This window comes from Capra hircus, chromosome 14, assembly GCF_001704415.2.
Source record: "Capra hircus breed San Clemente chromosome 14, ASM170441v1, whole genome shotgun sequence".
Lineage (NCBI taxonomy): Eukaryota > Metazoa > Chordata > Mammalia > Artiodactyla > Bovidae > Capra > Capra hircus.
Genome location: NC_030821.1, coordinates 17,446,329 through 17,472,027, shown reverse-complemented (window position 1 = coordinate 17,472,027; position 25,699 = coordinate 17,446,329). Strand labels below are relative to the sequence as shown.

The window sequence follows — 25,699 nt, the reverse complement described above, 5'->3', positions numbered from 1 at the left end:
TGATTTATGTGGATATAACCTCATCAACATTAGACAAATCCAAATTAAAGGACATTCTATTCCTGACTACTGCTCCTCAAGACAGGTCATCAAAAACAAGTAAAATATGAGAAACTGTCATAGTCTAAGGAGTCTTTGGACACATAACTAAATGTACTGTGGTATCCTTGATGGATGCCAGGAACAGAAATAAGACATTAGTAAAATCTTCTTAGTGAAAAATAAGGAAATCTGAGTAAAGAATAGCCTTTAGTTAATAATTACGTTTAAATACTGGTTCATAAGCTGTGACAAATGTCCATAATAGGGACATTTTTTGTTGAAAATAGAGAAATTTAGTACAGGGTATACGGAAACTATATTTGCAACTGTTTTGTACATCTAAAACTATTTTAAAATATAAAAATTATTTTTAAAGATCTATACATTCCAAAAATCAGTAAAACTTTTAAGCAATTTATTAGTATCTGATTTTTTCTGTTTTGGCTGCCAGGAAATTAAGAGCGCAATCCGAGGTTCAGTCCTTGTGGCTCAAATTCATGTTGTGTTTTTGTTTCTCTGGTCTTACTTTAAGAAATCTTCATATTTCACTATTATTTGTACGCATTTTTAAAGATCCTGATTTACATTTAAAAATTAAAGTTTCAAAAGAATACGTAGCTTCTGGGCCCCCATCTCAAATTTCTGAACCCTGCACCATTCCTTAGATGTCCTTTCATTATGCCTGTTCAGTCTCTCAGTTGAATCTGACTCTTTGCGACCCCACAGACTGTAGCCCACCAGGCTCCTGTGAGGACTTCCCAGGCAAGAATAGTGGAGTGGGTTGCCATTTCCTTCTCCAGGGGATCTTCCCGATCCAGGGATCGAATCTATGTTTCCTGCTTGGCAGGCAAATTCTTTACCACTGACCCACCAGGGAAGCCCCAGTGGATGTCCTTACACTCTATTTCATGGAGTAAAATACCAAATGAGCACCTCCTCAACTCCCAAATCCGTATTATTAAACTTTTAAATCTTCTTACATATGTGACCATCCATTCTATCTTTCCTTCTGCTACATTAGAAGAGGTGTCAACTCCTCTACCTTTTTCTCATGAGATGTTATTTTCTTGTTATTTTAGGAATGTTACACTATTGATTTTCCCTTCTCATCACAACATATTTCAACCTTTCTTTCAACTGAATCTTTCTCACTGACATTTAAACATACTTGTCTTTTCCATACTTAAAAATAGAACCAAAAAGCACAAGTAAGAGCCCTCTCTTCAACTTCTAAAATGACAACAGTTCAACATTTTTATTTGGGGGCATATATGAAATAGTGTGCTGAGTATTTGAGAGTTCAAGTAGGTGCAAAGTACAGGGAGATTCCAAACTGTGGTCTTTGAATTCAAGTAGAGCTGACACCTATAAGCAAACATGTAGCAGGAGAGTCACTGCCTTTTGTCATACAATTTAGAAGAGCTGGGGAAAAAACGATCTAGAGCCCTATCTTTCCTCTAAAACATGTGCTGAGACAAACCAGCCCATTTATCATAGTTTTATTTTCAAAGAATAATACTGAATTAGTGAGAACCTATTTTCCTAGGACTTTCCTCCTTCTGTACGTCCTTTCAAGCAAATGCAGTTAGCCCAATAGTGGCCTTCCTCCTCTTCCCTAAATCAGTGCTTCAGTTTTGGATTCTCATCGTCTGGAGCTGCCACTGGTCTCCCAGCCAATCCACCTCCCAGTATACTCTGATGAAGTCATGCTCTTGTTTTAGATCCTTTAGGGGCTTACTATTTTAATACAATAAAAGGTGAATTTTATATAAGAACAAATAAGGCCTGTATAAACAAGTTTTTGCTTAATCTCCCTGTTGAAACACTCATATTCATACCAGTTAGGTCACTGAATTAACAGCACTTTTAACCGCTATGTTCTCAAGCAGGGGGTAGGGGGAATAGTTTGGTTCTGATACTGATTAGTTATACAATCTGGTGCAAATCATAGGGCTTTCTTGACACTCAGTTTCCATACCAATATAGTTTAAGAAAGAGCCCCAAACTCACAGGGTTACTGAAGGACTAAAGGAGTTAAACTACCTATAACGCTTAGACTCCTTAGCACATGGTGAGCACCCAGTGTTAGCTGGTGTTACAGACACTGGGCAGCCACTTTACTACTTCAGTAACAGACACTCTGTCACTAATAGGGATCACTGTTGCTAGTGGATTTTTGTGTCTTCCAAAGCTGTGTTACTAAGCGGTCAAATGTTCTTAAGTCAGGTTTACTGGCATGTAATTTGCTGGTAATAAAAGTCACTTTTAAAAATATAACAGTTAATGGTCTTTGATGAGTGTCTACAGTTGTGTAACAACTGCCACAATCAAGAAACAGAGTACTTCAGTCTTCCCAGTGCACTTTTGTGTCTTCCAATGGTGCATTACTGAATGGGACAATTTTTATAAAGAAAGGTATAAAGGCACCTATGGCACATTTGCTGAAGTCCAGGAATCTTAAAAAAGGGTAGAAGGAAGATTATTTGATTTAGGTCTTGGTGTTTATTTTATGTATCTCTATACTCTGTGAGAGGGTTTTTAGTCATTTTCTATAGAAAACCTTTGATGAAAAGCCAAAGGTCTAGAAATGAGCAATTTTAAAATGTATGAAATCTTAGATGAGAATTATATACATTCCCATGGCTCTGATGTTAATTTTTTTTTAAGTCGACTCTTCCATGTAAAAGTAATTGAAAGTCCAAAAGTGTGCTTGTTAGAAAAGTACAGACTGTCAGATATGAAACTAAGCAAATCACTGACTCTCAGTTATATTGAATAGCTAGCTCTTTTTATCATATTTTGACTCAGAAGAGATAATAATTAGCTATAACCTATTTTCCTAGAGCTTTCTTTCACCTTACAGATGAATACCATGAGGAATAAGGTATTAAAAGACAGTGTTGGAAATTCACGAGACATATGTAAGAAAGAGAGAGATTTCAAGATCACAGAGAAGGCATATAACTTAGCACAGACAGGAAGAAATATAAACATAGAACAGACAAGGAGGCCTAGGTAGAAGCACAGATGAGAGGGAATAGAAGTCTTTAGACAGAGCTGTAGCTAAGGGACCTGCATCTTATCTGACCAGTTTGATTTTAACTTTTTTTTTAACTGTAATTTTATCATGCTTCTTGGACAGCTGGATACACTGCTTTATGGGGTTCTTAATTCCTTAAATAGGTATGCAGGAGTCAAATACAACAAATGAGAGGAAATCTTCTTGGTGAACAGTAACCTTATTTTGGTAGAAATCTCCATTATTTTAGAAATCTGAAGAAATATAGACTAAGTACTGTTTATTTTATGATCATTAAAGTTAAATTTTTGGGTAAATAATATTTTTCTTTAAAAAATTTTTTTTAGAGCTGTCAGAGTATAAGAAAAGGTACCAAAGCAGGCATGGAACAGGTTACTAAGTGAGTCATTGCTGGAGACTGAAAAGAAAGAAGAGCTAAGGAAGTGCCTAAAACCAAGTGGTTAAGTGGAGGAGGAAGAGGAGGAAGGCGAGAAGGCAAAGGAAGAAATGCTCAATTAGTCTTAGAAGCTGTCTACACTCCTCGCCAGGATCTGCAGTGTGTGGATCAAAGAACCTCCACCTTCAGATCCCCAGTGATGTGGTTCCATTCTTTACCCCTAAAAATATGGTTTTTATTTTGCTACAAAAGTTTTATTTACTCTAAAACACTGATTTGAAAATGAGCATGTGTTACTCCTTACATACACTCCCTCTGTAAGTAGGCTTAATAAGATGATTACTTGCTATTCAGGAATAACGGAGTAATTACTGCAGCCATATGAACACAACCTAGGGCAATCTTAGCCCTCTCACCCTTCTATTTAGTCCATTTTAAAAGTGTGTCCTTTTTAAAAAAATTTTAATTATATATCTATATATAAGAATTGTAGCTTCTGGAAACAATAGGTGATATTATATGCTACAGCAATTTCAAATCCTAACTGAAATAAACTGATACTGTAACAGAATACAGTATATTCTGTTATGTTAGAATAAAAGAAAATATAAATGTAACTATAACATTTGTGTTTGAAGATCACATACCTCCTATCAGTATGTGAGTACAGTTTATAGGTTCAGTCTAAAATGGATCTGAGCTTCAAAGCACACCTGTTCAGAGTTAATCTCTAGCTTAGCTATTTTCAATTACTCTCTACTGCCTAAATTACTTAAAACATTACAGTCTAGTATTGAAACCTTTCAATATATACCCAGCCTGTCTCCATCAAACATACAGTTAATCATCAATTTCTTCTAGTTTTTTTGATATATATGTGTCATGTTCTGTGCTAAGTCCCTTCAATCGTCTCCAACTATGTGACCCCATGGACTGTAGCCTGCCAGGCTCCTCTGTTCATGTGATTCTCCAGGCAAGAATACTGGAGTGAATTGCCAAGCCCTCCTCCAGGGGATCTTCCTAACCCAGGGATCAAACCCGCGTCTTTTTCATCTCCTGCACTGACAGGCGGGTTCTTTACTACTAGCACCGCCTGGGAAGTCCTGTATGCGGCATACATCTTATCTTTGCTATTTCTATGAACAGAAATAGGACTTCCTGTGAATTAAGGAATTCATTTACTAATTATACTACAAGCATTTATTCAGCATCAAATTCTATTCTGTGCTCAGCACTTTCCCTCAGTACTTTCTCAGTATCTCCACCTCAGAACACTGCAATATTGTCTGCATCAGTGAGTAGTGGGTTTGGCCTTATGTAACAGATAGCCAAATAGTAGTGGCTTAATAGTTTGTTTACTTTAACATAAAACAAAGTCTAGGGCTGATTGCAGTGGCTCCATGATGTCACTTACATTTTAGGATTACACTACCCACTACCACACTGTGCTAACCTCAGTGTGTAGCTTTTGTCCCAGTGTTTGTCACCACATGGTAATAAGTAGCATGTCACTTCCACGCTGTTATTTCAAGGAGTAAAAAGAATGTGGAGACTTTCCTAGAAATAAGTAGACTACTTCTCTCCTGTAACTCATTGACTAGAACTGTGTCAAGGGAGTCAGATGATGTCAAAGATTTTCTCTTTCGCTCAGTTTTGTTCATTTCTGTAAGTTCAACACCTCTTTTCTGACACAGGTTTTCTTCATGTGACAGTAGAGAAGAAGAGTGGGACAGTGGTCAAAGAAGGCTCCAATATGACAACATCTGAACTTAATGATCCCTAGCAGAGAGGACTTATTCTTCCCAGTGTCTTCATATGCAACACTGCACTTGCTGGAGTAAACTGCCCATATGTGGACCAATAACTGGGTCAGGGAGATTGATATGATAACTAATCAGGCGGGAGATTGATATGATAACTAATCAGGCCTTTGTCTCCTGTCTAGCCTGAAACGGGAATTCCTATCAAAACCACATAAAGTATTACTAGGAGAATGTTGTTTAGCCAAAGGAAGGGGAGTTCTATTAGCAGAAGAGAGTTAGAAATGCTGAGTAAAGACAACACTTGTCCCCTATAACAGCACTGAATGATCTGCAAAATTATAAGGTGTAGAACTTTTTAGGATATGTTTAAAGTACTGAGGAGAGCAAAGGTTGCTTTCTGAGGACTATGCTAACTTTGAATATCAGGTGACCCTGAAGTCTCTGTGGCTTAGGCTGTCAGTTGTACCCCAATATTTATTATCTTCTTTCATGATAAAATGCTTTTTAAGCAGGGCATATGGTCTTGTATTAGAAAGACTACATTTCCAGCCTCTCTTGCAGCCAGGTGTGACCACATGACTAATTTTGGGCAAATGGCAGGTAATGAATGCAACTAGTTATGTGCATGGATGAGTCTGTACGTATGTATACATGCATGTATATATGTATGTTTATATATACAGTCATATATTACTAGTTATATAGGTGTCAATATATATTGATCTAGTACCAATTATTCTTCACCTCTGAATATATGAGCACTAGAACATGAAATCAGAAACTTAACCTCTTTTCTTTAATGCTGTTACCCTAGTACCCATAACAGCATTTGACACAAAGGAAGGGTTCAATATTTACTGAGTACACAAGGCAGGTCACTCTTCTCTATTTAAACCCAACTTCTCTATGAAGCCAGATCTCTGACTACCTAGTTTTTTCCTTATTCTGAGTAGTTATTACAGCACTAGTTTTAAATAGAGCTTATTTGACACTTTTTGTTTACTGTTCTGAGTTCTTAGTTATAAATTTATGCTTTATTTTACATGAATATTATAAAATCCTAGAGGGCAGGGGCCACGGTATGTTTATTTTTCACACCTCTATCTGTTTGTAGCCAGTATGTCTGGTATAGAGTAATCCCTCAATGAATACTGCTGAAAAAGACTAGGATAATAGTTCAATAGTGCCTCAGGAAAATTTGGCACATTCACTGGTCTTCTGGGCAGGAAATCTACATGGGATAAATATCAGAATGGCTGGAAAATTACATTTTTTCTTGCTTTTTTGATGTTTACGATCTACCTTTTAGTAACTACAGTGTGTTTCTAAGAATAAGCTTATTTATCAGGAGAAAACTATACTATTTTTAACACTGACAAGGTCTAACTTATTGAAACAGGTGTGATTGCTCAGTGGACCTAAGAAGTCCTTCCCTTGGAGAGAATAGGTAGTAATATACTTAGTATTATTCCCAGGTCTACAGTTGAAGAAATTCAAGTTATTTCCTCCCAGGCCTCATGTCCATTTAAGGCTCTGCTTGAATCCATATTTTACTGGGGCTTGGGTTTATTGCCTGGTTACAAGTGGTTCATCCAGATGCCTCTGAAGGGAAACAAATACTCAGCATAGTAATGCTAATAGAAAGACACCACAAGCATGTTATCCAAAACCCCTATGTCCTTTTCTAATGAGAAAAGTTACAGATACGTGAACTCTGAAATGGCCTCTCCCATTCATGTCCACCTCAAGACAGGAAGCACTGAGACAGACCCAGAACATCAACATCCTCTCCCAAACCAGCCTTAGTTCCTGCTTTCAAACCCTACCTCCAATCACCTGTGTTCTCAAGGTATATTTGCCTTTGTTTTGCTCATCTTGACTAAAGGTCTACTCCAGAAAACACCTGCTACTACATCACCACTCAAAGTCGATTCTCCTCTTCTTTATTTCTAAGTTTCAAGTTCTAATGACCTCCAGCAATCCTTAGGTTAGTCAAGTATGTCTTGTAAGAATTTTACACTGTTGACTAAAAATTTCAGAATTTCCATTCCTAAAATGAATCAACTCCAAAGCAGATGATTTCCAACCTAAAATAATAATGATAATAATACCAAAAAACAACCTATGTCACCACTCCTAGGGTATATACTCAATCACTGCTCAAAAAAGTCCAACCTATTACATCCTATTTTATGGCAAACTGTAAAAACACCCACATAAACTATATTAGGCATGTGTAACATAGATGGTGATTGCAGGCATGAAATTAAAAGACACTTACTCCTTGGAAGGAAAGTTATGACCAACCTAGATAGCATATTCAAAAGCAGAGACATTACTTTGCCAACAAGGGTCCGTCTAGTCAACGCTATGGTTTTCCCAGTAGTCATGTATGGATGTGAGAGTTGGACTGTGAAGAAAGCTGAGTGCCGAAGAAATGATGCTTTTGAACTGTGGTGTTGGAGAAGACTCTTGAGAGTCTCTTGGACTGCAAGAGATCCAAGCAGTCCATTCTAAAGGAGATCAGTCCTGGGTGTTCTTTGGAAGGAATGATGCTAAAGCTGAAACTCCAGTACTTTGGCCACCTCATGTGAAGAGTTGACTCATTGGAAAAGACCCTGATGCTGGGAGGGACTGGGGGCAGGAGGAAAAGGGGATGACAGAGGATAAGATGGCTGGTTGGCATCACTGACTCGATGGACGTGAGTTTGAGTGAACTCTGGGAGTTGGTGATGGATAGGGAGGCCTGGCGTGCTGCAGTTCATGGGGTTGTAAAGAGTCGGACATGACTGAGTGACTGAACTGAACTGAATAAGTCATATTACAATATTTTTCTATACCATCATTATTTCTATAGAGGACTGAAAATATCTAATATTTTAGAATGGTGAGATAAAGATACTGGTGATTTTATTAATTTATATTCACAGAAAAAATATTACTTACTTGATTACCTATAATCTCCCAACATTCTACTATTACCTTAAAATATCACAACCTTCTCTCATCTGAATCAGTTGTGTCAAGTATGCAGCAAGTTGAGAGGACTACTGGTCCAGGAAGAAGGTAGAAGTAAAACTTTAGGAAAAATGGTTTTAAAGGAAAAGCAGAGGTGACATTATAAGTCACAAAGTGTAAAAAATTAAATTATATACCAGGTATTAGGTATTGGTGAGAGCTGGGATCGGGGTAGAGAGAGAGAAGACATAGAGATTTAGCAACAATAAAAAACCTGAGCAAATAAAAAGAATGTGGCAGTGATTAACTTTAGGGAAAACAGAAGAATATAGGAGAGGAAATATAATCATATTATAGTCTTTATGAAGAAAACAATTCATAATGACTTTAAAAACATAATATAAAAATATTGGAAAATGCAGGAGTGAAAGAGAAGTGTAAAAGAGACAGAATCTTCACCTACAGTAAAATAAAATGAATAGGTAATACTAAAATAAGTAAATTAAGAGATGTGGTGGTGGTGGTTTAGTCGCTAAGTTGTGTCCAACTCTTGTGACCCCATGGACTGTAGCCCACCAGGCTCCTCTGTCCATGGGATTTTCCAGGCAAGAATACTAGAGTGGATTGCTATTTCATTCTCCAGGGGATCTTCCGAACTCAGGAATAGAACCCAGGTCTCCTGCATTGCAGGCAGATTCTTTACCGACTGAGCTGAGGGAAGCCCAAGAGATGTTAGTCTATTCATTTTCTTCAGAAAGATGGAAATAAATACCAGAAGGAAAAGCTTAGAGAGTTAAGAAAGGCTAAGGGGATGCTAACGTACTGACACTATCATGATATATTTAGTTTAGCCACATTTTGTTGTTAAAATTCATGCACTACTTTGAGAAAAAATTAGCATTTCATTAAAAAATTAACCATTTCAAGTAAACAGACTAGTTTTAGTATCTTATCTATACTGTTTATAATTCTATAGACTTCAGATTATTCAGCTTTCATCTCAGTTTAAATCACGTAATACTTGAAATTCTGTACAAATTATCTTTTTTATGGTGTATTTTTTTGTGAGTGTGTGTGTGTGTGACTGCAACTGGAATAAAATGTTTAAAAAGTATTATCCGGGCCAGAATACTGGAGTTGGTAGCCTTTCCCTTCTCCAGGGGATCTTTCCAACCCAGGGATCAAACCCAGGTCTCCTGTATTGCAGGCAGATTCTTTACCAGCTGAGCCACTAGGGAAGCCCAAGAATTCTGGAATGGGTAGCCTATCCCTTCTCCAGAGGATTTTCACGACCCAGGAATCGACTGAGGTCTCCTGCATTGCAGGCAGATTCTTTAACTGCTGAGCCAGCAGGGAAGCCCTAAAAAAAGTAGATTTTTTTGTTTTATTTTTTATCAACTCCTTATAATGTCCTGAATACCAACAGCTTTAGGAATACTTAAGATGATGTTTAGTTTCCTTTTATTATCATATAAAAATGGTCTGCATTACTAGCCTATAAACAGACCTGCACAAATTAAAGTTAACTCTTTGTTTAGTCATTATCTCCTTCAAAAGTTTCCTGACATTGGTACAAGGAGTTAAAGTAGCTTCCTTGTTAATTATTCTTTCATAAATGTTATGATTATATTACTAATAACCACTTTTATACAATTGGACCTTTATGGGACCTAGACTACCTTATAAAACGGTAAAGAATCTTCTAAAGAGTAAACCAATTTTGCCCTGCTAAACATTAAAGAAACCATGGATGAGTCGTAGAGCTCTGTTTTTGGAGAAAAATTAGAACTGTACATTTAGATTTGATTATGAAGTTATCTTGGAGGTGAACTTCCAACCTCATGTGACTGACAGTGAACTAAGATATAAGAAACCAGATAACATTCCTATTGTACTAGTGCTATAGAGCCAGATGTTATCATAGAGACACGAACTACAGAATGTAGAATGACATGTACTTTGTAATATGGAATTAATTGTGGCTTTTTGAATAATGGCTTCCCTGATAGTTCAATTAGTAAAGAAGCCGCCTGCCATGCAGGAGACCCCGGTTTGATTCCTGGGTTGGGAAGATCTGCTGGAGAAAGCATAGGCTACCCACTCCAGTATTCTTGGGCTTCCCTTGTGGCTCAGCTGGTAAAGAATCCACCTGTGGAAGACCTGGGTTTGATCCCTGGGTTGGGAAGATCCCCTGGAGAAGGAAAAGGCTGTTTAGTCCATGGGGTCACAAAGAGTTGGACACAACTGAGTGACTTTCACTTTTGATTACTACATGTTTATTTTTCTTGCATATTTTCTCAGCCTGTCATATATGCATAGAAAAATAAGAAAAGGTTAATTTACAATGAAGAAACTGCATATTCTGGGAACTAGAAATCATGGAAGTCATAACATTTGAAGGAAACACTGAATATGAAAGTGTACAAATATATAGTGTTTGATCACTAGGCAGTATGTACACTTTTAGAGCAAAAATACTGGATTGTAATCAGCTGGTCATTTTATTACCTGAAAGGCTTCTCTTTTAGCTATATACTTAAAAGTTTTATTATATGTTAGTTATCTATGTAAGTAAACATAATATTAAATCTTGGTTCTAGCAATAATCCTTAGATTGGTTCAGTTTTCCTTTCGATTTTCAAAGACCTATCCATCTTTCTTCCTCTTTGTTTATACTGTAGATATGTTTCCTCTAGTAACAAAATCACCTTTTCATGCTCCTGAATAGTTTTTAAAACTAATGTTTCAAATGAAACCTTATAAAACATTTTTTGAAAATATTAACACCATTAAAAGTAAGCAGGGAAAATGAAATAATAATTAGAGCATAAATCAATGAAATTGAAAACTGGAAATCCAAAAAAGAAAATAAATAAAACCAAGAGTTAATTCTTTAGAAAGATCAGTAACATTGACAACCTTCTAAGCCAGGCTAACCAAAACACCAAAAACTAGAAAACAAACAAAAAACCCAAAGAGAGGAATCAAATTACGAACATCAGAAATGCATAACTACATAACTACAGTTCCTACATAAACTGAAAGAATAATAAAGAAATACTATGTCCAGCCCATACCATTTGAAGAAAACAAACCAACTCCTTGAAAGACAGACTCTAACAAAACTCATATAAGAAGCAACAGAGGATCTGATTAGGCCTACAAGTATTAAAGAAGTTCAATCAATAATTAATCAACTTCACAAACAGAAAGCTTCAGGGGTCTAGATGGGTCACTGGTGAATTCTATCAGACATTTAAGGAAGAAATTATACCAATTCTTTACAGTATCTTTATGTATCAGATATGAGTTATGATACTCATTTATGAATAGAAAAATATTCTAGTTCATGGAAGATCTTTTTTTTAATACTGAAATTTCACAGACATACCTTACTGAGGCGGTGGAAAGGAATAAACTGTCTTTCCTGATTGGAGTTTGTACTTCTTTTTTTTCCAATTGTGGTAGAACACACATAAAATAAATTTTACCATACTAATAATTTTGCAGTGTACTGCTTATACTGTATTTCAGTATACTGTCTGTACTTTTAATATCATCTCCAAGAAGGAATAAACGGCCAAAGACATATTTTTAAAACAGCAAAACCAATCCTAGCTTGTTTATGGAACTGTGAGAAAAGACTTGACATTCAGGAAAGAGTTGTTAGTAGTCTAACTCTGAGTGGGCCTTATTTACTAACATCAGATCCTACCAATAGATATTAGAAATAGGTAGGTAAATAGTTAGCAACCAATTGCTAAATTCTATAAATTCCTAAAACACATGAGAAATCCATGAGTTAGGTTTCACATGACAGATTCTGTTATGACGGGTTCATAAAATTGGCACAAATAATGTAACAGTTTGTTTCCAACCTAAGTTGCTTCAAATGTCATGGGGAAAATTTGTTGCTCTGCTTACTTTCATATCATATATTTATATTCTTATGGATGGTCTAAAATATATTGGGGGAAAAAGTCAATATTTTGAAGAATATATAGCTTTATAGTCCTTTTAAAAGATACTGAGCAAACAAATCGGGGGGTTAAAGATGATGTAGTTAAGAGAATCTTTATGAAAGTTAACAGCTTTTATCATTTTTAAATAATTTTTTAAAAAGGTGACTGGGACTAAGGTAACAGTTATAGCACAGCAACTGCGGTAGAATGAATAAAGTACTGACTTGCAAGATTTAAATACTCTGATTCACCATTTTTTAGTGATGTGTGTATGCTGTCAGGCAGGTCCCGTACTGTCTCTGAGCCCCAATGTCTTAATCTGTAAGATGGTGATAATGCTCACATCTGGCTCACAGAGTGGTTGTTAATAACATGCTTGAAGACACACAAGTTAACTTACATGAAAATACCTGGCACACTTGCTTAGTATCAAGAGGCTCTCAGGGAACACCTCCTCCTTCCCTTCCTTCTTAATAAACAACACTTAAGAGACTTCTCCATCTAACTCGTGACAAAAATATAAGCAATGTCATTTTCATAGATAAACAGGTTCTTCATTACAGATTTTATAAAATAATTAATTACTGTAAGTACAGATATGATTATAGCAGTAGGGAAACAAAAAGCAAAGACACAGTATCTTGAGAAGCATCTAACAAGCAGCTTTCTTTGTTTCATGTTGACATACTTTGTGGTTACAATGCAGGCTTCCAATGAACACTGGATCAAAATTAAAATTCTAGGCAGGCATTCAAGTTTTTTGATTATGTCCATTCTTCACTGAGCATGGGAAACAAATGCTTTAGAAGCTGTTTTTTGAAGCTATTCCCATTGTACTCTTACAAAGTTCATTTCCAAAAGGGGCCCCGTCCCTGTAATGGATCTGAGTAAGGGAAAGCTATACCAGGTTTTGTGCACTGTACTTTAAAAACTGCAGCAGGGCAATAAAATCATGCTTTTAACAGTGACTTTTCTGGGCCTGGGCCACAGCGATTTTGTAAAGGTGCATGATGAATTATGGGAAAAGAGACCAAGCAAATTTCAAAAATAAAGAATACCAATCCCAAATGATTTATATACATATTTTGAATAAACTTAAATATAGAATAATTAGCAGAAAACATTTAATTATTTTTTTGCTATTATCAATGTAAAGTTGGCACAAATGCAGTAAGCCTAATCAAAATCAGGTAAGAGTTACCTCTGTGGCTTTGTTTGATGGTTCCAGTCCAGTCATATTTGCTACTATTAACTGATGTAAGAGCTGAACTTGAGCCACACTTAGGAAGAAGTCCAGGTTTGTGGTTATATTCACTTCCAAGGAATGGCCACACACTAAAATCTCCTGAAGGAAAAAAAAGTTGAATATAGATAAAGAAGCATGATAGCATTATATGATAATTTATCATTTCTACTTATTTGAGCTTTATGAATGTTGATGAATTCTCCTGGGACTCAAGTTTATATGTTAATGAGAAGAGCAGATATGGTGAGCACAGTTACTTGACACAGTTTAGTGGATTAAATTAATAAACATTTATGAGGGCCTGTTGTGCAGCAGGCCATGTGCTAGTTACAAGGAAACCCACTATAATAAGAATTTTTCACCATTTCATATGCATTTGGCTTTTCACACCTCAAACTACTATCATTATTTCAAAATGTAGGCAGTGATATATCTAATTCTTCAGCATAATCTTGTTCATCCTCTCAAACAGACAGATATTTAGCATTTCATAAGAACCATGCAGCATATTAGAGTGCTAGGAACATCAGAGAGGGTGAGATTAGTCTTGAAGGGCAATCTGCCTTTGAGAAGATTACAATCTAGGTGGGCAGACAGGCAATTATAGGCACCAATTACAGTCACAGGTGGTATGGTCTGAGTATTCTCCAAAGGATCCATTCCAAATGATTCATAACAAAATGGAGTGCTGAAGCCAAAGACAGCTAGACTAATTAATTTCACTTCTTTAAACTGCTAAAATCTTGGCAGTATTAGGTAGATGTCTACTACTTAATTGATGCTGTTCTGCGTAACAGAGTCACTTGAACATCCACTGTTGGAAAACCACTCAGCAAAAGAAAACCGAAATGAAAAACAATTCAGAAGTCTCACTTTAATAAGCAGAAGCCCTGCCTCTTGTCATGAAGTGCATGTGGACAATGTTCAAATGCTTGGAAATGTCCAACAAACCTTCTCTTTATTAGTGTCATCCAAGAGAACGGATTTAAGGAGACTTATGATGGGTCCAAATACAAACTACACAGCTTAGAGCAGCTTTTAATAAAGCCATAAAGAACAGCATGTCGGAAATGATCTCCCCCCCTTTTTTTTAGTTAAATAAACTTTCTCTCCAAAAGTTTCCAGATTTTATTCATTATAGTTAGAATTCTTATTTTATTCCTTAAGTAATGATGAAAGCAATACACTTGTGTATTTTAAACAAATTGTGTTACTAAGTAACTGAAAGATATTAGTAGACTTACTTAATTTTTATACAATTTTTGTGGATATAAAGATAGCCTGTCTAACCTAACTTGCCCTAGCAGGCTCAGTCATGTCCGACTCTTTGTGACCCTATGGACTTTGGTGCCTGCTAGACTCCTACTCCATGGGATTTTCCCATCAAGAATACTGGAGTGGGTTATATTCCCTTCTCCAGGAGATCTTCCAGACCCAGGGATCGAACCAGCATCTCTTGTGTCTCCTGCATTGCAGGAGGATTCTCTAACTCTGAGCCACTGGCTTCCCTTATCAGGGTTAGTACAAAGATCAAATAAGATAACACAAAATACCGTTCTTTAAAAACTCAGAGAAGGATGTAAACTTTTGTCACCTTAAAATAGCAATACATTTAATTTGTACATAATATTTCCAAAGTTTTCATAACAACTGCTTATAACTCTATGAATGATCAAAAATTTATAAAGTTTTCAGCATAACATAAATTATGTTATAAATTAACATAACATAAAAACATAACATTAAACATAAAGAATGCCATTATTATTGTATTTCTATTTTAGGCATAGAGCAAAATATAGCATAGTGATTAGACTTCAAACCTGGATCCATTAGTAACTGGTTAGTAATGTTGGTTAAATTACTTAATTTCTTTTGATCTCAGTTTCCTCATCTATAAAATATGTATACTCATAATATCTAACTAATGGATGCTGAGAGGAGTAAATCAGGTAATATGTGTATAGCTCTCCTTGTAAGGTAATCCATGTGAGAATGCTAAGTAATCTGTCAGTATTGTTGCTACTTTTATTAGAAAGAGGGTGTGCAGATCAAGAGTATATGGCTGGGAACCAGACCAGTTGGGTGCATACCATGTTCTGCTTCTAACTTCTTGTGAAAATTTAGACAGGTTAACTCTCCATGCTTTAGTTTCCTCATCTACAAAATGAGGACAGTAAGAGATGCTAATAGGATTACTATGACAGCTCAATGAGTTATTACATGAAAAAAGAAAATAAAAGTTAAAGCTGCTCAGTCATGTCCAGACTCTTGCGACACTTGGACTGTAGGCCTCCAGGCTCCTCTATCCATGGAATTCTCCAGGCAGGAATCCTGGAGTGGGTAGCCACTTCCTTCTCCAGGGGATCTTCCTGACTCAGGGATAGGACTCTGGTCTCCTGCACTGTAGGCAGACTCTTTACCGTCTGAGCCAACAGGGAAGCCCAAATATTACATGAAAGCAATACATAAACAGTACTATAAAATGAAAGTCGTTTAGTCGTGTCTGACTCTTTTTGATCCCATGGACTATACAGTCCATGGAATTCTCTAGGCCAGGATACTGGAGTGGGTAGCCTTTCCCATCTCCAGAGGATCTTCCCAACCCAGGGAATGAACCCATTCCTGCATTGAAGGCGAATTCTTTACCAGCTGAGCCATAAGAGAAGTCCAAGAATACTGGCATGGGTAGCCTATCCCTTCTCCAGGGAATCTTCCTGATCCAGGAATCTAACTGGGGTCTCCTGCATTGCAGATGGATTTTTTTACCAACTGAGTTATCAGGGAAGCCCTAAACAGTACAAAATGTGCTCAATAATTATTAGACACAATAATAACATTAATAATAAGCTAATTTGATATACTGTGCACGGAAATTATGAAAACTCCAAACACACAAAGAAAAGCTGCTCCATTATTCAGACTAAAATAAAACCTAAATTAAGTTCTAACCTCAGTGTGCATATTTTCTGGAGAAATTATTTTGGTGAAAATGATGGCAGGTGCTCCAGTTATTCGAACAGAAAAATCTGTTAAAATGGGAGTCAAAATTGCTCTTCTTTCTTGATGCCGCCGTATGCTAAAAGATACAGTAAAAAATAATTAGCCATTTTTAACGATAATTTTCATTAAATTTGTACAAGTCTCTGTACTACAAACATGTATGACAAAATTTCATTATTTTGAGTGTGTCTATTTGTGTGTTTTATAGTCTTAGTTTTGTAAAGTCAATTTCTAACTTCAGAGTCATAAAAGGAAAAAAAACTAATCAAAAAATTCAGATGTAATTAATTAATTTCACATTAGTACTCTCCTGCGCATGTGCATGCTAAGTCGCTTCAGGTGTGTCCAGCTCTTTGCAACCCTGTGGACTGTAGCCTGCCAGGCTCTCTGTCCATGGGATTATGCAAGCAAGAATACTGGAGTGGGCTGCCATGCCCTCCTCCAGGAGATCTTCCTGACACAGGGACAGCACCTGTGTCTCTTATGTCTCCTGCATTGGCAGTCAGGAAAGCTAGTAGTATTCTAGGACCTTTCAATAAATTGCTTTTTCTATTTTTAATTCCTTTGGTTTCTACAAAAAGTTTAGTACTCTTTTGTTAAAAAAAATCTTACTCTTTTGTGATCATTTTTAATTTCCTAGTTTTAATATTTCTGACATTCTATTTGACAGCTGCCTCCTTTTCAATTTCTTTAGTTTCCACAAGCATGTTCATTTAATCTCTGACTTCTCTTTTCTTTTTTAAACTCTAAGAACCATCTGAGTTCATAGATTATAACTTTCTGTGTGTGTGTGTGTGTGTGTGTGTGCGTGCGCGCTCAGATGTCTCCAACTCTTTGCAACCCTATAGACTGCAGCTCACCAGGCTACTCTGTCCATGGAATTTTCCAGGCAAGAACACTGGAGTCGGGTGCCATTTCCTACTCTAGAGGATCTTCCTGACTCAGGGATCGAACACATCTTCTGTGCCTCCTGCACTGGCAGGCAGATTCTTTCTCACTGCACCACCTGGGAAGCCCTATGAAAGCCTTTACAGTGTGTGAAATGCCTTTGGGACTTTGATACTGAATTCTTCCTCACAGCAACCCTGTATGTGAAGTAAGGACCACTATTAGCTCTACATCACCTATTGGAACAAAGGTTCCACAATTATAGGGCTGCAGGGCAAGTTGATACCAGAGCAGCATTTGACCTCTATCTTAATTTTTCTTTACACATTCTTATCTTTTGAACAGTTATCTAGCACACTATTTCTATACTACACTCAAAATTGCTAATTGCTAGTGATTTTAAATATTATTATGAAATCAAAACTTGTGCTAGTACAGATTTTCAAGTTTATTGAAGATTTTCAAGTTTATTGAAGTTTTTCAAGTTATTTATTCATATTCTTAGTTATCATTTTATGAGATAACACAGTTCCATGTTTTACTAGCAAGTCATACCTCAAAAGTTACTGGAACCATTAATGTTATATTCCTTATAAATATGTCCCTATTAGTCTCTGCTGCTGCTGCTGCCACTAAGGTGCTTCAGTCACGTCTGACTCTGTTGAGAGCCCATAGACGGCAGCCCACCAGGCTCCGCCGTCCCTGGGATTCTCCAGGCAAGAACACTGGAGTGGGTTGCCATTTCCTTCTCCAATGCATGAAAGTGAAAAGTGAAAGTGAAGTTGCTCATTTGTGTCCGACTTCTAGTGAGCGATCCCATGGACTGCAGCCTACCAGGCTCCTCCGTCCATGGGATTTTCCAGGCAAGAGTACTGGAGTGGGGTGCCACTGCCTTCTCTGCTATTAGTCTCTATTATTATAAAATAATCAAGGTGAGATCAGAGAATTGGCATAAGTTATCTCATGAAAAAGCACAGATAAAACTCAAGTCTGTTACATCTTTTTCTACCAGAGTAGTCTAGAGAGTACTTGCATCTTTTATTGAACTGGGCAACGGGCAGAGCTTTATATGCTCTTTGCCAAAAAAACAATCAGATCATCTGGTTCTGTGACACGTAAGTACTGAATTTCAAGAAAGTCAATTTTAAAGAATTAAGAGATCTGGTGAATAGAAGGTAGCAGGAAGCAGTATTAAAATCTGAACACAGAGGAAGAGTTGAGATCCTGAGAGACAACACAATTATAGCTTAATAGCTCAAATTCCATAAAATGTCCAATGTGAGACACATGTAACATCTGCTGTGCTCTCATAGGGGAATGCTAAAATATAAGATATATTAAAAACACCTGAAAATGGAAAAGGCAGCAGGGAATGAAATGAGGGCAAACTTTAACTGAAGCACTGATGGGGGGAGAAAAAAGTACTTCTTCATATTCTAATCATTTCCCATTGTGTGAATTAAATCAGGAACACAACATATGAAAGACCTATGATGTTAGAAATTTTAAAAAAGGTTTAATAAGTCAATGGTCATAAAACTAGAACTTTACTGGTATATAGAATGCTAACTTTTCTTTTGTATTATCTCTGGTAAATATTTAAGGATACATATTTTTTAAATCATAAAACTTTTTTTATAGATTCAAATATTTTCAAGGATGAATTCAAAAGAAGGAAAAAATAAACACTGCAGAAATAAGTGCAACAAGAATTATATTCTGCCAATACTTTACTAGACAATAGTCTAGGGTTTAAAATAACAAGAGGGAAGTAAAACTCAAAGTATTAACTGACATCGTTAATGACTTTAGGGTCTTAGCTACTCTCAGTAAGCCAAGGGAATAGATTCCCCCCCGCCCCCAACTCCCACCTCAGAAATAGATTTTTAATGGCCATATGGAGACAACAGGCTAATCCTTACATCCCTGACAGGCAAAGATTTTGAGATGAGAGATCAACTTAGATCTGGGGCCCTTAAAAGGCCAGAAAAATAACTTCCAATTAGAAATAGAAAAGAACAAGGAAGTCTGCCTGTTTTGGCAAGAGAGTTTATTGAAAAAACAGAGATCTTTCTCTTTTTTCAACTTAAAAATAAAAATAATTAGAAAATGAAAAAAATAATGGGAAATATCCCATGTGTGTTTGGAAGCTGTAATTTATATTATGTGTGTTGGTCCAGGAATACCAATATTAAGTTATTTATATAAAGTGGCATCAGACCTTTGATAACCCCAGGGCATCAGTCAGAAATAGATACAAGTCTCTTTCGGAAACATGCTTTCAAACTGACAAAAAGGATTCTAAGGAAAAAAGACCACTGAAGATAAACTCCTAAATACAGATTTCATATACACTCCAAAATCATTTTTCTATTAGCAAGAACAGAATTCAACCCCATTATCAAATTCACGATCAAGAACTTCTGTTAATGGAATTTCCACATGTCGACAATATAATAAATTTCTTTAAAATCATTAAAGACATATAGGATGGAATGAACTACATGAGGAAAAAACCCAAAGTGTTAATACCATAAAAGAAGGCAAAGCAGATTTGAAAAACAATCAAATAGAACATTCAGAAATAAAAATATAGTTACTAAAATTAAATATATGATAGATGGTAAATAGAATTTTAGATATAAATTTACAAATTAGTAAACTAGAAATACGACAGAGAAAGATAGACCAGAAAATACTTAAGACTTATGGCAATCAACAGAGATAATCCATTTCAGTAGATATTCCTGAATATGAAAAACAGTAATATTTGCACACATTTATTATAAACAATAAATATATATAACATACTTTTGGAGAAATTATTCATTATAATTTGATTAACTGTACCTATTTATACAGATTCCTCTCATTTTTAGAGAGTCACAAGGATAAGTCATTTGATAAATACTAGTTAAGAGTTGAAGTCTATTTTAGTGCGTGTGGTGTTTTTTTTTCCTTCCAAGAGTAACATTTTCTGTTGAATTTCTAATGCAATTAAGATAAAATTAGATGGTATATTACTATGATGATTATATTCAACTTAAATATTTTCTGACTTTTTGAGTACCTACTGCCTGTTAGTAATTATGCTTGTGTCTATGCTCAGTTGCTCAGTTGTGTCCAACTCTTTGTGACCCCATGGACTGCAACCTGCTAGGCTCCTCTGTCCATGGAATTTTCCAGGCAAAAATACTGGAATGTGTTTCCATTTCCTACTCTAGGGGATCTTCCTGACCCAGGAATCAAACCCACGTCTCTTCCATCTCCTGTACTGGCAGATGGATTCTTTACCACTGTGCCACATGGGAAACCCTATGACAGCCTTTAGTTTGTGAAATGCCTTTTATGACTTAGATACTGAATTCTTCACTGCAACCCTGTATGTGAAGTAAGGACCATGCTGCTGCTGCTGCTAAGTTGCTTCAGTTATGTCCGACACTATGCGACCCCATAGTTGGAAGCCCACCAGGCTCCCCCGGTCCCTGGGATTCTCCAGGCAAGAACACTGGAGTGGGTTGCCATTTCCTTCTCCAATGCTTAAAAGTGAAGTTGCTCAGTTGTGTCCAACCCTTAGCGACCCCATGGACTGCAGCCTACCAGGCTCCGCCATCCATGGGATTTTCCAGGCAAGAGTACTGGAGTGCGGTGCCATCGCCTTCTCCATTATTAGCCCCAAATCACCTCTGAGGAGATGAGTTTCAGGGACTGGGCTAAGGCCACTCAGTTGGAACAAAGGTTCCACAACTGGACCTGCAGTGCAAGTTGATACCAGTAACTACAGAAGAGTCAGGCTGAAAAGACAGATCTACGTCTTTTAATCTCTGTGCCACCTTTTCAAGTTGCCAAGGATATCTTCAGGTAGGAAATATTTGCTGGCTGCTGGGAAGTATAAACCGGCTGCTTCTTCCTGCTGCACCAGGATCCCTTTTCCCTTCACATTCAGTTCCCGGGTACTTTAAGCAGCAGGAGAAAACATCCTCTCACATAAAGTCATGAAAAAGTTTAACGGAATTATTATAAAATCACACAATTCAAGAAGGTTTAGGTGATCCCAGGCATTAGCCTATAAACTATGGGAATCAGACTAACTTCTAGCCTATAAATTTGCTTAGGCATTAGCTTGATATCCTCACAAATAAAGACACAAGTGATGGTTTTCAAGGTGAAGAGCAAAATAAAAGAAAATGCTTTCTTTCCACATTCCTGTTTATAATTTCACAGGAACAATTTTGGGAAAAATCTGTTTGATCAATCATAAATCAAAATACGCAAAGGCTCCTATGAACATGTGGGTAATCACTTAAAAAAATAAAAACGTAAGAGATCAAAATACAGACAGAACAGTCATGATCTCTCAGAATTAAGGCCAATTATTTATGCTTCAGGTACTTTAACATCAACACAAAGCTATACTTCCACAGTCAGTGCTACTAATCTTGTGAATCATAGAACTGAGTTTAAGAATGTGTCAAATTCAAATTCAGCCTGCTAAGAATTAAAACAAAAAAATTTTTTTAATCCAATGTGTGGGGGAAGCAGTCCAAAGGGCAATACATGTAATTTGATACGTTTATAAAAATACTCAAACAAATAAATATGTTCTATTTCCTCACAATAAAGTCAGAAAGATAAATTACTCAAGGAAATAAAATACAGACAGTGAGAGGGCCAAATAAAAGTATTTGGTATAAATGATTTATTTTTTTTTAATTGCAGCTTTCAAGTCTGTTCAAATTATATCTTTAAGTATTATAAACAAGAAAATCAGACTCACTTGGAGGATTAAAGCTTACTGACATTTTCAGGAAATTACAAGATAAACTTTCTATGCCATCCCCCTACCCTCACTCCACCCCGACTCCAGATACCCTCAAAGTTCTAATCATCATGAACAACAGCACCAGTGATTTTACTGTGTAACCCGCACATGGCAAGCATCAGTATGGGCTATTTTAGTTCTCAGCACTTCATTTTCTCAGATTATAAAATAAGCCCAGATGTAGTAAAAATCGTTGCTAAAAGAAAAAGAAAAAAAGCAATTTACTAACAATGAACTTTAGCATAAGTGTAAGGGGTCAGAGAATTGAGTACAAGAAAAGTAGCTGGCTAAGAGGAAGCAAACCAGGGTTCCACACTTAGCTGTATTTTAAGTGACATTGGACAAGTGAAGAATCTCCTCAAACTTAGTTTTCTGTAGTGCTTTTGTTCTATAATGTGCTAAGAATAGTTCAGAGTTTAGAAAGAAGTCTACATGAGAGTTGGAATGTAGAAGAGAAATAGATAATGGACAATATTCTCTGAAAGTTACACTGTTTTAAACAGTAGAGAAAACATGATGCAGAAGTGCCAACAGATTCCAGCCTGTCCTCACTCTTTCCACCTTCATGACGTTTTCCTGACTTCCGGCTCTGCTGGACAATAACAACTGCAGGCTCAACTCCAGAAGCACGAGTAACAGCCTCCCACAGACCTGTCTAGCAGCCTTCGGTGGTCCCTCTAGCCACTAGACAAAGCTGGCTTCCCAGGTTTCCTAGAGTGCAACAGATTTTTTATCCAGGTTACCCACCTTATTCTACAAATGGATAAGTTCTTATTCCTAAAATAAATCCCCTCTGTTACAACACTTACAGTTGTTGTTCTGACCTGACTGAACCCTGATATATTCTGTCAGCTAAAAATTGAGGTTTTAAGAACAAAATATCTACAAATTTTAAAATCTGATGATTCTTTATGCTTAACTACCCTGTTTCTTTCTCCCCATCATACACACAGAAACACATTATGATTAAAGACAAAATGTGAGCAACATGTCAGGAGGAATGAGTCAGGAAAAATAAATCATTATAAAGACTGTCATTTAATAATGGGTGGGGGGGAGTAAATTATTCTTCACTGTGTATCTTTCGGATTCTACTGGTAATACTTATTGAAAAACAAAAAATGTAATGATATTAAAGCTCTGTATTATATTTCTGTCAAGATTAATCAGCACAACTAAACAACATCAAATATAACATTTCTTGTCTTTATTTGAATGAGTGTCTCTCAGAAACACTCACATTCAGTCACCTGATTTGCTAGCTCTACTTAATCATCTTGTCATTCAATTTCTCAGTTCACTCAAATCTTCACTAACTTCATATTATGGGCCAAGCATGATACTCTGTGATTGGTATTTAGAAGTGGAAAAAACAGGGCAGGTTTTTAAACTGGAGTATCTTTCTTAGTTCAAATTGCTCCCTTCCCTCTCCTGCCATTCCTACTTTGTGGAAAAAAATTGAAATCATACACATTGTGAAACGTTCCCTGAAAACCCACACATAGAGTTTCTTTCTTTAATTTTCTGTTTGTACTTACATCAATTTTAGAGACATTTATCATTCTATTTATGTGTTATGTCACATCTATCTGCCTAAGATGTCTTATTCTGAAGGAGATCAGCCCTGGGATTTCTTTGGAAGGAATGATGCTAAAGCTGAAACTCCAGTACTTTGGCCACCTCATGCGAAGAGTTGACTCATTGGAAAAGACTCTGATGCTGGGAGGAATTGGGGACAGGAGGAGAAGGGGATGACAGAGGATGAGATGGCTGGATGGCATCACCGACTCGATGGGGACATGAGTTTGAGTGAACTCCGGGAGTTGGTGATGGACAGGGAGGCCTGGCGTGCTGTGATTCATGGGGTTGGAAAGAGTCGGACACGACTGAGCGACTGAACTGAACTGAAGATGTCTTATGTACATGAAATGTGTTTATCTCAATTTTTATGTGCCTTATTTTAATCCTAAGTATCCTTTATTTATGTCTATCAGAATGGTTTCCACACTGTACTTGAATATTTAATTAACCAGTCTGTCTTTTTGACTGGGAGATGAGCTCTGTAAGGGATGGGCACATATCATAAGTTATTCTACTTTGTATCTTTAGTGTAAAAGATATTCCATGGTGTATACTTGATATTAAAACAGTCTTTAATTTCTGACAAAGGTGCAAAGACCATTCATGGGGAAAGAACAATCTCCTCAACAAATGGTGCTGGAACAACTGGAGAGCCAACATGCAAATGAATAACTTTATACTCTATCACATACTCTATAAAAAACAACAACATTAAAATAACTCAATAACCCAATTATAAGCATTAAACCCATAAAACTCGTAGTATAATATAGGCATAAATCTTCATGACCTGGCCCAAATCAAGATGGCAGAATAGAAGGATGTAGAGCTCACCTCTTCTCACAAATACATCAACAATACTTCTACATGTGAAACAACTCTCACAGAATACCTACTGAATGCTGGCCAAAGATCTCATAAAAGCAAAGCTGCAGGACAGATCACTATGTAACCAGGAAGCACAAAGGAAAAATAAAAGAATCAGGACAGGATCTGCACTCCTGGAAGGGAGCTGTGAAAGAGAAAATTTCTCATCACCATGGGAACCTCCTGCATTGCCTAGGAATCAGCTAGGACAGAAAGGTAGCCTAAGAGGCTCAGAAGAGAGAGTGTAGCAGCCAGAACGGCACAGGTACAAGAGAAAGAGACCAGCACAGATGGTCGTGGCTACCTTGATCCACTCCTAAGCCTCAGACGTGTGCCTGCTGGTGTGTGTGTGTGTGGACTAGGGAGCTGAAACTCTAGCTTCAGAAGACAGACTGGAGAAAAGATTGGAGTTGGCTGGACAGAGACAGCCTGAGGGGCTGGAGTGTGGTTGAAGGTGCAACATCCTAGGTCTGTCATTGCTACAGTACCCTCCAAAGAGAGGGCAGGGCTCCATCATAGCATCCTCATTCTTGGAATGCTCACAGCAGGCACAGCTATGCCTCTGTAAGCCCTGGGAGCAGGCAAGTGCCAGGGGTGGCCCACACATGGAGGCAGGGCTTAAATCTGAGCTGATTCCCAGGGGTTGCATTATTTCAGGGGATTTACTCCACTGGTGGCTTTGAGAGTGCAATGCCTGCACTATACCCAAGGGGATTAATAGCACTCTAGTGGCTGCGGATAAAACCCAATCTACGAGCAATGAATAGCAAACTAAATGATACAGAAAAATGATTAAGTTATCTGAAAGAGACAGAATAATACAAATCACTCAATCAGAATTGCAGATAGAAAGACAAGGCAAGAAAAAATGAAAGCAACATATGAAATCTATGAGGTAATATAAAGCGTGCCAATTCATGCATAATAGGGGTTCCAAAAAGAAAAGGGAGAGAGAAGGGAATCAAGCATGTATTTGAAAAAATTATGGGTGAAAAATTCCCAAACCTGGGGAAGTAAACAGATATTCAGGTCCCAAATAAGGGAACCTGAACAGATCCACACCAAGACATATCATAATTAAAATGGCAAAAGTTATACAGAGAATTCTAAATGCAACAAGAGAAAAAAAGAAGAGTTAGTTCCAAGGGAAC

At 36.9% G+C, this 25,699-nt stretch overlaps 1 protein-coding gene across 7 annotated transcripts in view; it reads right to left on the bottom strand.

The window, feature by feature from the left end:
• The window catches only part of VPS13B (vacuolar protein sorting 13 homolog B), a 786,697-nt gene that overhangs the window by 279,001 nt on the left and 481,997 nt on the right, over positions 1-25,699 (bottom strand). For 6 of the 7 annotated variants that reach the window (XM_018058289.1, XM_018058286.1, XM_018058288.1 and 3 more), the window contains 2 exons: positions 16,340-16,466; positions 13,343-13,486 (listed from right to left, as the gene is read on the bottom strand). In XM_018058289.1, coding sequence (XP_017913778.1) covers positions 13,343-13,486; positions 16,340-16,466 — 271 coding nt within the window. Of the gene's footprint in view, positions 1-13,199; positions 13,487-16,339; positions 16,467-25,699 lie in introns of those variants that run through there. The other variant, XR_001919125.1, reaches the window with a different exon arrangement.